This window comes from Sorex araneus, chromosome 5 (genome assembly GCF_027595985.1).
Source record: "Sorex araneus isolate mSorAra2 chromosome 5, mSorAra2.pri, whole genome shotgun sequence".
Lineage (NCBI taxonomy): Eukaryota > Metazoa > Chordata > Mammalia > Eulipotyphla > Soricidae > Sorex > Sorex araneus.
This window is the reverse complement of record NC_073306.1, coordinates 23,150,157-23,165,015: the sequence shown is the minus strand read 5'-3', so window position 1 is coordinate 23,165,015 and position 14,859 is coordinate 23,150,157. Positions and strand designations below refer to the sequence as shown.

At 38.5% G+C, this 14,859-nt stretch overlaps 1 protein-coding gene across 10 annotated transcripts in view; it reads right to left on the bottom strand.

Moving 5' to 3' along the window:
- Positions 1-14,859, bottom strand: part of TUT4 (terminal uridylyl transferase 4) — a 122,332-nt gene that overhangs the window by 58,512 nt on the left and 48,961 nt on the right. For all 10 annotated transcript variants that reach the window (XM_055140714.1, XM_055140709.1, XM_055140711.1 and 7 more), the window contains 3 exons: positions 8,623-8,800; positions 5,765-5,853; positions 3,841-3,892 (listed from right to left, as the gene is read on the bottom strand). In XM_055140714.1, coding sequence (XP_054996689.1) covers positions 3,841-3,892; positions 5,765-5,853; positions 8,623-8,800 — 319 coding nt within the window. The remainder of the gene's footprint in view (positions 1-3,840; positions 3,893-5,764; positions 5,854-8,622; positions 8,801-14,859) is intronic.

Genomic DNA, 14,859 nt, shown 5'->3' with positions numbered 1-14,859 from the left:
TCAGACAGACAGACCATATAGTAGACACCATTTACTTTTTTTTTTTGCATAGACTTTATTGTGGTTTGTTTTTTTTTTCTTTTTTAAAAGGAATACTGCATTTAATTAAAGAACTGTGGTTTCCAAAGTTATTGATAGTTGAATTTTAGGCATACAATATTTCAACACCAATCCTACCACCAGTGTCAACTTCCCTCCACCCCACCCCACCTGGACCTTGCCAGGCACTTTAGAGTTGAGTGGTCAAAGCCTGTATCTCATGTTTTCAGTGCTATTGAGCCTGTAACTTTCGATATACAGCTATACATTCTTCCACATCACTGGTATAAATGAGACCTTGACCCCTGTTCCCCCACTACTTCCCCCGCGCTTTTTATTATTTTTTTACTTCTGAGAGTTATTTCCAGAGGAGTAATGAAATGAGAACCTGTGGTGCTTTAATATTATCAATTATCTGTGAAGACAATTAATAACTAAACTGGCCCCATGTCCTGTTAATGCATGAAGAGCTTGCCCAATCAAAATGCCTATTGAAGGACTAACAAAACGAAGCACACTTCTACTATAAAGATTTTCTCTGTATCTCTAAGGTAGGCCCCAAGCCCTAAAAACAATATAATATAGATGAATTAATATTTTTCATTTGAAGTTTTAAGAAAAATTGAGGGGCTGGAGTGATAGCACAGCGGGCAGGGCATTTGCCTTGCACGAGGCTGACCCGGGGTTCAATTCCCAGCATCCCACATGGTCCCCTGAGCACGGCCAGGATTAATTCCTGACTGCATGAGCCAGGAGTAACCCCTGTGCATCGCCAGGTGGGACCCAAAAACAAAAAAGAACAAAAGAAAAGAAAAATTGAGCAATTTGTCAGTTAACCTGTTATTAACTACTAAGTACTACTTAACTCAAGTTAACCAAATGTTTTTCAAAACATGCTTAAGACCTTTATGTGAAAAACAGCATTGTGTATGGTGGCTATGACAAAGAAAAACAAAGTTTAATTAAGGACCTAGAAAATAAATAAATCGGGGCGAAGCGGTAATACAGCAGGTAAGGCACTTTCCTTGCATGTGGCCAACCAGGGCTCAATCCCCAGCATCCTATATGGTCCCCCAAGGACTGCCAGGAATATTTCCTGAGTGTAGAGCCAGGAGTAACTCCTGAACATCACTGGGTGTGACCCAGAAAGGAAAATAAAAATAAAATTGCTCAGGTAATAGGATATATATCCTTAAAGAGTTGAAGACATAGAAGAAAAAATTGATTTAAAATTGAATTGACCTTGTAACTGTACCTCACAGCGATTCACTAATTAAAAAAAATTGCATTGACCTTCACAAATCTAAGACCTATAATGATCTTTTATGGATTTTAGAAAGATATTTTAAAATATTTTTCTTAGGCTGATACTGCCCAGTGAATCTAAAAAAATAAAACTATGTATCTGTAACTTGTAATATGCTTTCAAGTGTTCTTATGCAACTAGTATTAAGTACTAAGAAATAAAATTAAAATCCCGTTATATGATAGCCTAAAACAAAGAAATTCCTTAACATCTAATTTTTCAGGAGCTGGAAAGTTAGTATCGGGGTTTAAATGCTTGTCTTACATGCAGCAGACCCCAGTTCAAATCCCCAGCATCGCATATGAGCCTTTTAAGCACTGCCAGGAGTCGTCACTCCTGAGCAGAGCCAGGAACAGCCTCTCTAAGCACCTGGTGGTATACTCCTACCCCAAAAACTATTCCCCCAAAACCAGGTGCAAGGGAACTGATAAGTAATGGAGAGCTGATGCACAGAGAAATAAGTTTAAAACTGACTTTAGAGCTGGGGCTAAAAATTTAGGGTGTATGTCTTAAATGTAGTCGACCATGGTTAGATTCCCAGGGTTAGGTTCACCTCAAGCACTGCCAGGACTAATTCTTTTTTAAATTTTTTAATTTCTTTCTTTTTGGGTCACACTCAGCGATGCACAAGGGTTACTCCTGGCTCTGCACTCAGAAATTACTCCTAGCAGTGCTCGGGGGACCATATGATTGAACCCGGTTGGCCGCGTGCAAGGCAAACGCACTACCCGCTGTACTATCGCTCCAGCCCCAAGGACTAATTCTTGAGTGCAGTCAGGAGAAACTCCTGAGCACTGCCAGACATGGCCCAAGAAGAACAACAAAACTGATTTTAGCACCAACCAAAAACTAACGCTTTTGTAAGTTATCTCTTCTAAGTCAAATGGCAAATATCTTTACCAAATACTTTAAATTCTTAAAATTTAGTAAGAGGGGCCAGAGCAATAGTCCAGCAGGTAAGGTGCTTGCTTTGCACATGGCGAACCCAGGTTCAATCCCCAGCATACCATATTGTCCCCATGAGGCCACCAGGAGTAATTCCTGAGTCCAGGGCCACTGGGTGTATCCCTCAGACACCAAAAAAAATTAAGACAGTAATCATCATCATCATCATCATCATCATCATCATCACCACAGCAGTAAAAATTTACTAAGAAGTTACTGTATAGTGGACTTCTGTTTCTGTGTTTTGTTTTGGGGGCAACACCAGTGCTGCTCAGGGTTACTCCTGGCTCTGCACTCAAAAATCCTGGCAGTGCTTGGGGATCATATAGAATGCCAGGAATCGAACCCAGATCAGCCCCATGCAAGGCAAGCACCTTCCTTACCCGTTGTACACTCTCTCTCTGGCCCCATAGCAGGTATTTTTCTAAGTTACAGGCTTAATTCATTTTATCCTCATGGCAGCATTCTCCTCCAAAGGATACTATACTGGATTTCACAAATAAAAAGCACTAACATACAAATAATGCTTGAATAAATCTCTCAAAGAACATACAGCTAATGAACTAGAATTACAATTTGAGACTGGAAAATCTCTTTCAGCTCAATCTTTTTTTTTTTTGGGCTGGTGGCAACAGAGGAGGGAAATGGCTGGGTTTGTGTCACACCCATCAGTGCTCAAGACTACTTATAAAGGGGCTAGGGTAACATACTGGGTTCCAGAGATGAAAATGGGTCAGCTTTGAAAGGCAAACATCCTACTCACTGCACTCTCTCTCTAGCTCAGGATCATGATATTGTAAACAATTCTTTATGACAATAAAAAGCAGGAAATAAAAACAATGGGGAAAAAAGGATTGTACCTTGAGGCCTGTTCAAAATCAATATAATTTTTAAAGTATTTTTAATGAATTTTCTTTCATTTATGTTTTTATATAAAACAATCAGTATCAGACACTAGTGAAAAACTCTAGGAATGTTTTAAAACAAAAGGTCAGAGGCAACTGGTAGGGCATCTGCCATGCACATGCCTAACCTGGGTTGGCTCCCCGGGTTGACATCCTACAGTCCCTGGAGCGCCACTGGAGTGATCCCTGAGCACAGAGCCAGGAGAAAGCCCTGAGCCTCGCTATGTATATTTTTTAAAAAAAAAGGAACAACAAAAACTTAGGTTAATACTGTTTTAAGCAGGAAAAATATTTATCCAATGAATACACACAATTTTCCCAAGTCTCTATTGAGGACTTGCCCTACTAAGAAATTGTATTCTTTCACACAGAAGTGCCTCAAATACTCAAAACCCACAATTTTTTTTATCTAAAAGACAATGGTTTTTCACAAATTAATTTCAAATGTTATATCTGACCTAACTAACATGTAAATTTTCCACAGGGTGTAACTGAGCAAAATACGCACATGAATATATCCAAATGTACTACAATCAAACATTTTAGGAATTTTAATTTAACTTAGATACTCATAAAACCACAGTGAATGTAACCTTCATTTTCTTTAGAAAAACAAACCCCCCCCAAAAAAAAAAACAAACTCACCACATTTTTTAAGAATTCCAAGCACTTGTATCAGAAGATCCGGATGATTCATCTAAAAAATTTCAACTTAATATATCAATTTCAAAGTTTAATTTGCAGAAATTTAGAGAGCACTATCTCATTAAACATTTAAATAAAACCTTATGCCAAAATAATGAAATATGTCTGCCTCTATGTTAACATATTAAAATACTGTTAGTAAGCTTATTAGGATTGGTTACATATGTTAACTAACCAAGAGTGTTTCAGGTAATAAAAATAGAATCTAATAAATGATGTGATGATATAATGTGATGACTGTTATTTCAGTAATACTTCTGCAACTAATGAGTTCTTAAGAGAAAAGGTTTTAAGATTTGAAACAAAAATTAGTTTACCTTAATTGTTAAAAAGAAGGTGCTTAGGACAAGATATCTGAGAGATACGAATAACTGGCAACTTGGCCAAAAGACTTAAAACTAAAACTCCAGTCCTTTATAGTCAGAGATACAGGTCAGCAGACTAGTGTGTATGCTTTGCACGCAAGGAGTTCAGGTTTGATCTACAGCATCACACAGTCTCTTGAGTAAGAAGCTGGGAGCAGCCCTTATACCCAGCACCTCCAGGTGTACTCCCCGAAAACAGGGCACTATAAAGTATACTATGTATACAAAATTAATACAAGCTAACTCTTGATTTCTTTTGCTACTTTTTAAAGTATTTCATAATCACATAAATTTTTAAATAAATGGCTACAATGTATTATAAATTAAAACCCCAAGTTTTATTTTGCTTTTTATTTTATCCTAAATAGGGAATACACCTAGTGGTGCCTCGGAAAGGGTAGGCATGTGAGGATTTAACCCAAGGCCACGCATGCACAGGGCATGTGCTTTACCACCTGAGCCATACTCTTAGCCCAAGACATCAATTTTCAACACAAATCAAATAGTATAAATGTAATCAAATGTAAAATTTCAACTGATTATTTGATTTTGGTTTGGGGGTCAGACCTAATGGTGCCTGGTATTCAGGGAACAATCCCTGCAATGCTTATAGGAACATGTGAGCCAGTGATACAATCCAGGGCTTCCATGAGTAATGTATACACTCCAGTTCTTCAAGCTATTTCCCCAAATTCGCAACTGATTATTTTACATGTTCTAATAGTCAATAAATAAGCAATGCTATCAGTGAGAAACAGTATTGGCGTTTTTGTTCCTGATACTAGCACTTGCTACTACTTATAAAAAGTAACCAAATTTTCCCTGGCAAAATTCAAACCAACATGTACTATCTTATTTAATATAAAAGTCATTATCCTTATTTTAGAAATTGAACTCTAAGTCTCAGTCAAGTAACTTACTCATTACAGTGAAGATTTAAATACCAATTATTTCAAAGTTCTTTCTACTTTTTTATGCTTACCATAAGCAAACCAGCATGATCAAATAAAAGATGACACTTTTTGAGTGGCCCCCAGACTCAAGAGCAGTGCTAAGAAGCCAGGGGCTCATTTCCAGCTGGCTGCATGGTTCAATCATCTGGTCCAATGATGCTGGGAGAACATTAAGGTACCCAGCAGTTTGGGGAAGCATCTAAGGCTATTATCTCACATTACTCCAGGGACCACACAGTATGAAGGATCAAACTTGAGTCCCTGCATAAACAAAGCATATGTGCCTCATGTGTGAATTTTCTCCCTGGCCCAAATATAAGCATCTTTTACCACCTTCCTCTATCTCCAATTTTCTTCTGTCCTGTATTTTATTCCACCTACATCTAACACCTTACAGTAGTCTCCAAAAATACTGCTTAATCACAATGGCAACACACTAAAACTTAGCTGTTTAGTTCCCTATACTATCTCTAAAAAGATTAAAACTACCAAGTATTAGTATTAAGTATTTCTATACAAGAAAGATTCTTAGCTATAATTACTTACCTTGGGAGGAAATTTTATATCTATATTAACATCACTCCCTTTCAGAGCAAACTTAGTCAGAGATGAGCCATACAATCTAAGTGAACACTCTGGAAATTAAAAAGATATATAAAGCATGAAAAAGCATGCAAATATGAGTTGACTTAAAAAACACTGGTAGGAAAATTGCATACGCCCCTCTGTTCTGAGCCTTCCAATTGCAACATAACAATTATAAAAGAATAATGTTCTTTTTTTGGGGGGGTCACCACCTACAGTACGCATAAATTACTCCTGGCAGTGCTCAGGGGGCCATTTGGAAGGCCAATAATCAAACCAGGGTGCTGTATGCAAGGGAGACAACCTACCCATTTATACTAACTTTTCAGATCCTAGAAGAATGTCCTAATTGATCTGCAAATTTAGAAAATTTTAGTAACCATTCATTTAGCAGGAATTATGTTTATAAGTAACATCATAAATTATTTTAGTTTATTTTTACATATGTATCAAAGAATTGGGGGATTGCATTGGAGGACTGCCACACCCAGAGGTACTCGTGGCTTACCACTGGCCCTGCACTCAGGAGTCATCAGTACTGGTGTCCCTGAGGGAACCAAATCCAGGTTGGTAGAGTGTAAGGCAAGAGTTTTAACTCCTGAACTCTCTCTCCCACCCCAAGAATAGTACTTTTAAAGGGAAAGCATTACAGATGATCAATGAAAAAGCTTTTAAAAATATTAAGTGGCTGGAGCAATAGAACAGCAAGTAGGGCATTTGCCTCACACACGGCTGATCCAGGTTTGATCCCTGGCACCCAAAACGGTCCCCTAAGCCCAAATAGGAGTCATCCCTGAATGCAAAGCCAGGAGTAAGCCCTGAGCACAGCCAGATATGCACCCCCCACCAAAAAAAAAAAAAAAACCCTAAATAAATAAAAGTATCAAGCCAATCATAATTTTTTAAAATAAACTTTAATAAATGATTAAATGGATCAAAAACTATCAAGCCAAGTCAACTAATAATGAAGAAAAAAATGGCTTTCGAAAAACTATAGAACGAAGTAAGTAGGAAAAATAACATACTATCTCCATCTTCTTCATCTTAAAACACGACTTGTTATTTCAAAAATTGTAAAGCAAATTTAGAAGAACCTCATCAGAAGGCAACCTGAAACTTTACATGATAGAGACTAATCAAATAAGTTTAATTTCTTGGAAAGTGTAAATTAATTTATATATTTTTGCTTTTTAAATTAACAAAATTAAAATGATCCAACTCACTAGTCATAAAAATTTGGAAGCCTGGGAAATAATAGGTATTTGAGTGCATGACTTGCATGTGTGAACCTCAGTTCAATCTATGGCACATTACAGCACTACGACCATCACCAGAGATAGCCCTGGAGAACCCAACAACAGCAAGAGTGGTCCAAGGTCCCCTCAATCACTGCTTGGGAAGTGCCCAAAAGATAATTGTAAACTTTCTTTTCTAGGGCAAAAGAAATAGCACAGAGGTATCTTGCATGCAGCCAACCCAGTTCAAACCATGGCACCAAATTTGTTCTCCCAATCACCACCAGGAGTGATTCCTGAGCACAGAGCCAGAAGTAGTCCCTGAGCACTTCTAGTGTCATCCCACAGAATATTTTATTTCTATTCTTATAACAGAAAGTTATTTCTATATATAATTAAATAATTTCCTATTAAAAACGTAATAATAGAATGAATAAAAATAAATTAAAATGTATTTTTATAAATCTCAAGAGTCTACATGAAATTACAATTTATCAACTGTCCAAAACTCCTTTAGTGATGGCCAGATAGATAGTAGAGTGAACAAGGCACTTGCCTTGCAAGCAGCCAACAGAGGTTTGATCCCCAGCATCACATATGAACCCCTGAACCTTGCTAAGAGTGATCCCTGAGTGCAGAACCAGGACTAAGCCCTAGCACTGCTGGATATAATGCAAAACCCAAAAAGAAAGACATATTTAATATACATTTACTTAAATTGAATACGAGTATCAAAAAATGATGAGGGCTAGAGCAACGAGCTTTACAGAAATGTCTACAATGAATTTGCCCAGACCAAACTCTACACCAACAGCGAACTTTCTAAAAAAGAGTATAATTGAGGGCTGAAAGATAGCAGCACAACAGGCTGGCAGCTAATATTCCCCGAGTACCTTGAAGAGCAACTCCCAAGAGCCTGAGCAGCCACAGAGTACTACACCAGTGTAACCCAAATATGGAAGGAAAAAAAGAAGAAAATTGGATCTGGAGAGATAGAAGAGTGGGTAGGATGCCTGTCTCTAACATTTCTTTCTGTTTGGAGATCACGCTCAACAGCATTCAGGGCTCAGTCCTGCCTTTGCTCTCTGGGCTCAATCCCAAGGGGACTCAGGGGACCATATGTGCTGTCAGGAATTGAACCTGGGTTGATGACATGCAAGGCAAGTGCCCTACCCAATGTACTATCACTCTGGCCCTAACATTACTTCTTAAAATAAATGATATTTTCCCCAGAACCAGGCAATGAGAATTTTATTCTGTGATGTTTGAAATATATGTATATGTTTAAAATAATTGAAATTCAATTCAAAAATCAGTAAAATATCATATTCAATTAAAAATTACAGCGCAGTTTGAGCATTGTATAACTGAGACATAAGCCTGAGAACTTTGTAACTTTCCACATGGTGATTCAATAAAATAAATTTTAAAAAATTACAGTGCAGTATTTTAAAACCTTATTACAGAAATTACACTCTGCCATTCTTCTTCATTTTGTCTAAAATATTTCCAACAAAATATTTCCAAACTAAAAGTTCATCTACTTTCAAGCAAACAGGAAAACGCAAACATTAAGAAATTTACCTGGTAAAGATGCTGTTATAACCTTTGCCATTTCCTCCACAATTTCCTGACGAACTCTGAAGTCATCATCTGTTATTCCTTGTTCTTTTGCTAATTCAATAACTGCAATACTTAAAGCAGCCAAGTGTGCAGGTGAAGGAGGTGGCAGAGAACGAAGCTCACTTTCTTCCTGTTTCTCCTGTTAATACAATGTTTAACACAACATTGCAAATTTTTTGTACATTTAATTGTCCTTATATTTGCTAAGAAAGGAGAGAGGAGAGAGGGGGAGATCCAAAAAAGGGGAGGAGAGATGGAGGAGATGGGAGGGAAGGGGAGGGTAGAGAATGCAAGCATGCTGCCAAGGATAAAAATCAGTGTTTCACATAAGCAAGGCAAGTGCTCTTTAACAGAGATGCATATTCCTGGTGCTGGGAGAGAAGTAGTCAAAACAACAAATACTTAATTTCTGTATTAGAGTATTAAAAGACACCTAGGATACGGAAATGAGGGGAAAAAGTCAGATTCTTAGGAGACTTTATGAAGCAAGACTGGAAGAATGAGCAGTGCTATGGGGGAGGTATGTCCTAAAAACGTAAAACATGTTCTTTACCACCTGCGTAAATCGTAATACCACAAATGTAACACTTTGCTGGTATGTAGGGAGATTTTTTCTAGGGGAAGAGGGGAAAATACCCAGAGGTACTCAGGGACTATTACTTGCTCTGTATTCCTAAGTGACCCCTTATGTTATTCTAAGGCACAGGATTTGAAACAAGATGGTGAGATGCAAGGCAAGTACCTTTTGAAACAAGATGGTGAGAGGCAAGGCAAGTACCTTTAATCCCTACACTATCTCTTGAGCCCCCTTCACTTAATTATCTTGCTGCAGATATAACTGTCTTAAGTGTTACAGGAAGACTTGAATTATATGAGCTACAAACAAATTATAAGATTAAACAACCAAAATAGGGGCTGGAGCGATAGCCCAGCGGGTAGAGCGTTTGTCTTGCCCACAGATATGGTCCCTTGAGCACTGCCAGGAGTAATTCCCGAGGGCAGAACCAGGAGTGAACCCTGAGCATCGCCAGGTGTGACCCAAAAAAGCAAAAAAAAAAGAAAAGAAGAAAACACACTAGACAATATCATCACCATTTGGTATGCTAACAATTTTAAATTGAAGAGTCTCTATTCTGCCCAAAGTTTGAATGTCAGTTTATATATGTATCGATTCCTCCGCCCCTCTCAGAGAGCCCAGCAAGCTACCGAGAGTATCGAGCCTGCACAGCAGAGCCTGGCAAGCCACCCGTGTGTATTGGATATGCCAAAAACAGTAAAAATAAGTCTCTCAATGAGAGACGTTACTGGTGCCTGCTCGAACAAATCGATAAGCAACGGGATGACATAGATGTATACATACATATATATGTATATAATTTTTAATTTTTGAGTGACACTCAGCGATGCCCAGAGCTTACTCCTGATTCTGCACTCAGGGACCACTCCTGGCGGTTTTCAGGGGACCATACAGAAACAAATAGTACAGTCCCACCTGTTACAATTTCAGCCAATTTAAACCAAGACGCTACAACAGCAGCAATTTATATAAGCACAATGAATCTAACAATAATTTTAAGACCAGAGAGATACTACAGGAGTTAATGTACAATCGCCTTTCATGCAGCAAACCCAAGTTCAGTCCCTGGCACTAGAGAGACAGAGAAGCAAAGGCAGTGCCATGAACGGCTCATAAAGAAGCCAGAAGAAGCTACACCTAGGCTTCAGTTCCAAAACTCCTGGAATTGAGTCATTGTTTCCCCAAAGAGAGATAGCCATGGTGAGGTCAACAAAAGGTTACCAATCAGATACAGGTAGGAAAGCGCCCCCTAACCCCCATGTAAATCCTTTATGTAACTCTTATGCAACCCTCATGCAACTCCAACTTCTAATCAACCAGCTAAGTACAAGTAGTGGAAAGCCCCTCAGACTTTGGCCAAAACGGTGGTCCTGAGAAAGTCCCTGTTATATAATGTTATGGTATAAAAGCTCCTTACCTTTGAGACTCTAGTACCTTTGGGCCACTAGTTCCCAGAAGGCTGCCACTGTGTTGGTGAGCTGGACGAGGGCCCTAGCTCAAGCTAACCAAGCCAGCCAATAAAGAACCTTTGCTTATTGCATTGCAACTTGTCTTCACGTGATTCCTCTGGGGAGATCTCAGCCTGGTTTAATAGCATCACATGGTCCACTGAGCAGCACTTGGGAGCAACTCTGTGGCAGAGTCAGTAATAGTCCAAGCACCTCCAGATATGCCCACAAATCTCTCCCCCATTACCAAACTTTTTTCTGGGGGTGGGGTGTTGGGCCACACACAGTGATGCTCAAGACTTAACTCTTCTTTTTGTTTGTTTTGTTTGTTTTGGGGTCACACCTGTCAATATACAGGGGTTACTCCTGGCTCAAGCACTCAGGAATTACTCCTGGCCATGTTCAGAGGACCATATGGGATGCTGGGAATCGAACCCAGGTTGGCCGTGTTCAAGGCAAACGCCCTACCCGCTGTGTTATCATTCTAGCCCCTCAAGACTTACTCTTGACTCTGCACTTGGGGAACACTCCTGGGAGGCTTCACGAACCATACATGGTGCCATGGATCGAATGCAAGTTGGCCACATAAAAAGCATATGCCAACCCTCTTATACTATCTTTCTGGTCCTCCAAAATTAACTTTTAAGCCAGGAATGTGCTCACTGGTTGAGCTTTTTTTTTTTTCTTTGGCTTTTTGGGTCACACCTGGCAATGCACAGGGGTTACTCCTGGCTCTGCACTCAGGAATTACTCCTGCCAGTGCTCGGGGGACCATATGGGATGCTGGGAATCAAACCCGGGTCAGCCGTGTGCCCTACCCACGGTGCTATTGCTCCAACCCCCAGTTGAGCATAAATCTTGCAAAACAACGGGCCTGGGTTGATCCCCAACACAAAGATAAAAGTAGAACTATTTTTTATTAAAAAATACATGCTGTGAAGCTACAGACCCTAGTACAGCAGATACACTGTATGCTTGCCTTATATGCATCTAACATGAGTTTGATTCCCAGCACCCAATGTTACTGATCCCCCTGAGCCCTCCAAGAGTAATAAGCATAAACAGGTATGCCCCCCCCAAAAAAAAACAAAAATCAAACATATACATATATAAATATGCTGCATGAAAGTTACATGAAATACTGGGAAATGCATAACCACCCCTAATATCCAACCTACTATTCCCTTCATTTAACATAACTGAGCTATACCATGTTTAACATTATATAAGCATATCCTATAGCCATATAGGATGGTTACAATATTGCAATTGTAACCATATCACAATCAAGAAACCACCTCATTTTTTTAATAAAGTCCCCCTCAGATCTAACAGTAGTTTGCTCTTTATTCTCCAATATATATATATAATTCATCAAAGACTATAAAGTTCTAATTCCATTCATCATTACATTTAATCTTAATTTACGTAAGAATTACCAAACAGAGGAAGACCCTCATTTTTATTTTTTAATATTGTGGGTCAACCAATGGTGTTTGTGGGGTACTCCTGGCTCAATATTCAGGGGTTCACTCTCCAGCTCAATATTCAGGGAGACCCACTTGGTGCCAATCATGGAATGCAGAGCCTCTGATAGCAGGCATGTAACCTAATCCTTTGCTCTATTTCTCTGGTCCAACAACCACATTTTTAAAGTTTCTATGACCATTTATACAATTCTTAATTATAATCTGATCCTGGTGAGTGTCTAAGTTTTCTGATTAACTTCAGTATCTCCAAGTTATTAATATATGTAATGAAAAATATTGCTAGCATTTTACAAATTTCTATTACAAAAATTAGTTCACAATGCCCAAAATTTCACAGCTGATTGCCATGGTATAAGAAAACAGTAGAAAACAAATGATTCACATCTATCTACACTATTAATAAGCCTATCCTAACTTCCCTTAGGACACAATTCCATCAAGTATCCACACTGATGTCATACCACCATTTAATATATCTCATATCCTCATATGTCATAAATTATGAATGAAATTCCTACCTTAATGTCCCTTATGATCTAACTAAAACATGGCAACAATACAAACTAATGTACAAACTATTGTGGCAAAATCTACTATGAAGGAAAGAAAAAAAGAGGAAGTGATTAAAGATTAGACAAACTGGACAAATAAGGCCAGACTAAACAGTAAAGCAAAAATCTGAAATAAATAAGAGATACATTAAAGTTTCTGAGGAGAGTATTCCAGACACTGGAGACCTAGTGATGAATATTATTTGAAGAGATCAATGTGGCTGAACTCAAGGAGCCAAAGATTAACAGGAGGATAATCTGGAAAAAAAATCAACTGAAAGTCAAATGCTTTGACATTTTAAACCTTTTAGAGAAAAACTTAAAATTTCTAAGTTAGGATGTCACTGAACAGCTACATGAGCAGGTGATAAAATGGTATGACATTTTTTAAAAGAAAAATTTTAGTTACTAAATTATCAAATTGTGGGTAGAGAGAACACTGGAAATAGTCCAAGTGAGAAACAATGGAAACTTAAGACTTGTATCACTTGTCGTCCCGTTGATCTTTGATTTGGCTTAGACAAGCAAAAAAAAAAAAAAACCACAAAACCCCACCATGTGATAAATAGATACATATATTAAATTTAAAAAAATTTGAACAACTTTTTGGTAGTCATGGAAGAGCAGTTACATTCTATACTCAAGATATAAACATTAACACTATTGTAACCATGTAACATGAACAACTTTTACCCAAAAAGTTCCAAGACCGCTCAGTAAGGGAAAGACGCTCTTCTCAACAAATATTAGGAAAATTGAATATTAATTTGCAATGTGAACCCTTAACTTACACAATATACGAAAATTCACTCAAAATGGATCACTCTGGTGAAAGCAGAATGGCTCATGAAAATTCAAAATTTTTGTGCATTAAATGACACTATTGGCAAAAAAGAAAGAATAGGAAAATAAATTTGCAGATTACATGTAAGATATTAACTCTTAATATCTAAACTAACAAGAATAAATGATCCAATTCAAAAGTATACAAAAACACTAGAATAGACATTTCTCTAAAGAATATAGGCAGTGAGCACATGAAAAGCAGCCAAACATTCTTAATTCTTTAGGGAAATGTAAACTGTAGAGCATAGATCTGAGCACTGCAGTGACCCACAGCAAGCACCACAGAGATAATTTGTGTGCCTCAAATAACAGAACAAGCCCTAGCAAGCACAACAATGCAATGCAAACTTTAGGATCACTGCAGCCAAGTGTGTGAGCCCCAGAGTCTGATGTGTGACTTCTGTAAGCACCAGTAAGGAAGGCCACAGTCGTTAGTTATAGCAGCAGCAGCAAAAATCAATTTTGTTGCTATTGTGTATTTGTTCTGTATTTATGGGGGGGATAAAGATTAACTTTTAACAATCAGTTGTTCTTGTATGCGAGATCCTTATTTTAATTTAGGAAACCTGATTTATAACATACTGTTAATGGTGGTGTTTTGTTGAACCCTGTCATACATACTATGTCCTAACACTACACAATCTACCAGAGCACGCTCCCCTCCCTCTCACCTTCTCCACCATGGTAAGCTCAGTTCTGTAGATCAGCTCTCAAGCTCCAATGTCTTGGTCATTTGCTATTCTCACTCCTACATTTCTTTATATTCCACATTTGAGAGAGGTCCCTATCTTTCTGACTTGCTTCACTCAGCATGACCATCCACATAGCAACAAACTACATGACATGTAGGCTGTCATGTAGCATTCAACAAATGCTGAAGAGAAAATTGGACAATATATATTGTGCTCACAGTTTAGACCTGTCTCTGTGCTCCAGGATCACTCCCAGCGGGACTCAGGGGACCATTAAGGAAAGAACCCAGGTGATCTGCATGAAAGGCACTGGGCCTAGCACTTGCAATGTAAAGAGCAAAAAATAACCCCATTAAAAATGGGGAGAAGGGGCTGGAGCAATAGCACAGCAGGTAGGGCGTTTGCCTTGCATGAGACCGACCTGGGTTTGATTCCTCTGCCCCTCTCGGAGAGCCCAGCAAGCTACTGAGAGTATCGCGACCACACAGCAGAGCTGGCAAGCTACCCGTGGCATATTCAATATGCCAAAAACAGTAACAAGTCTCACAATGGAGATGTTACTTGTGCCCACTCGAGCAAATCAACGAGCAACGG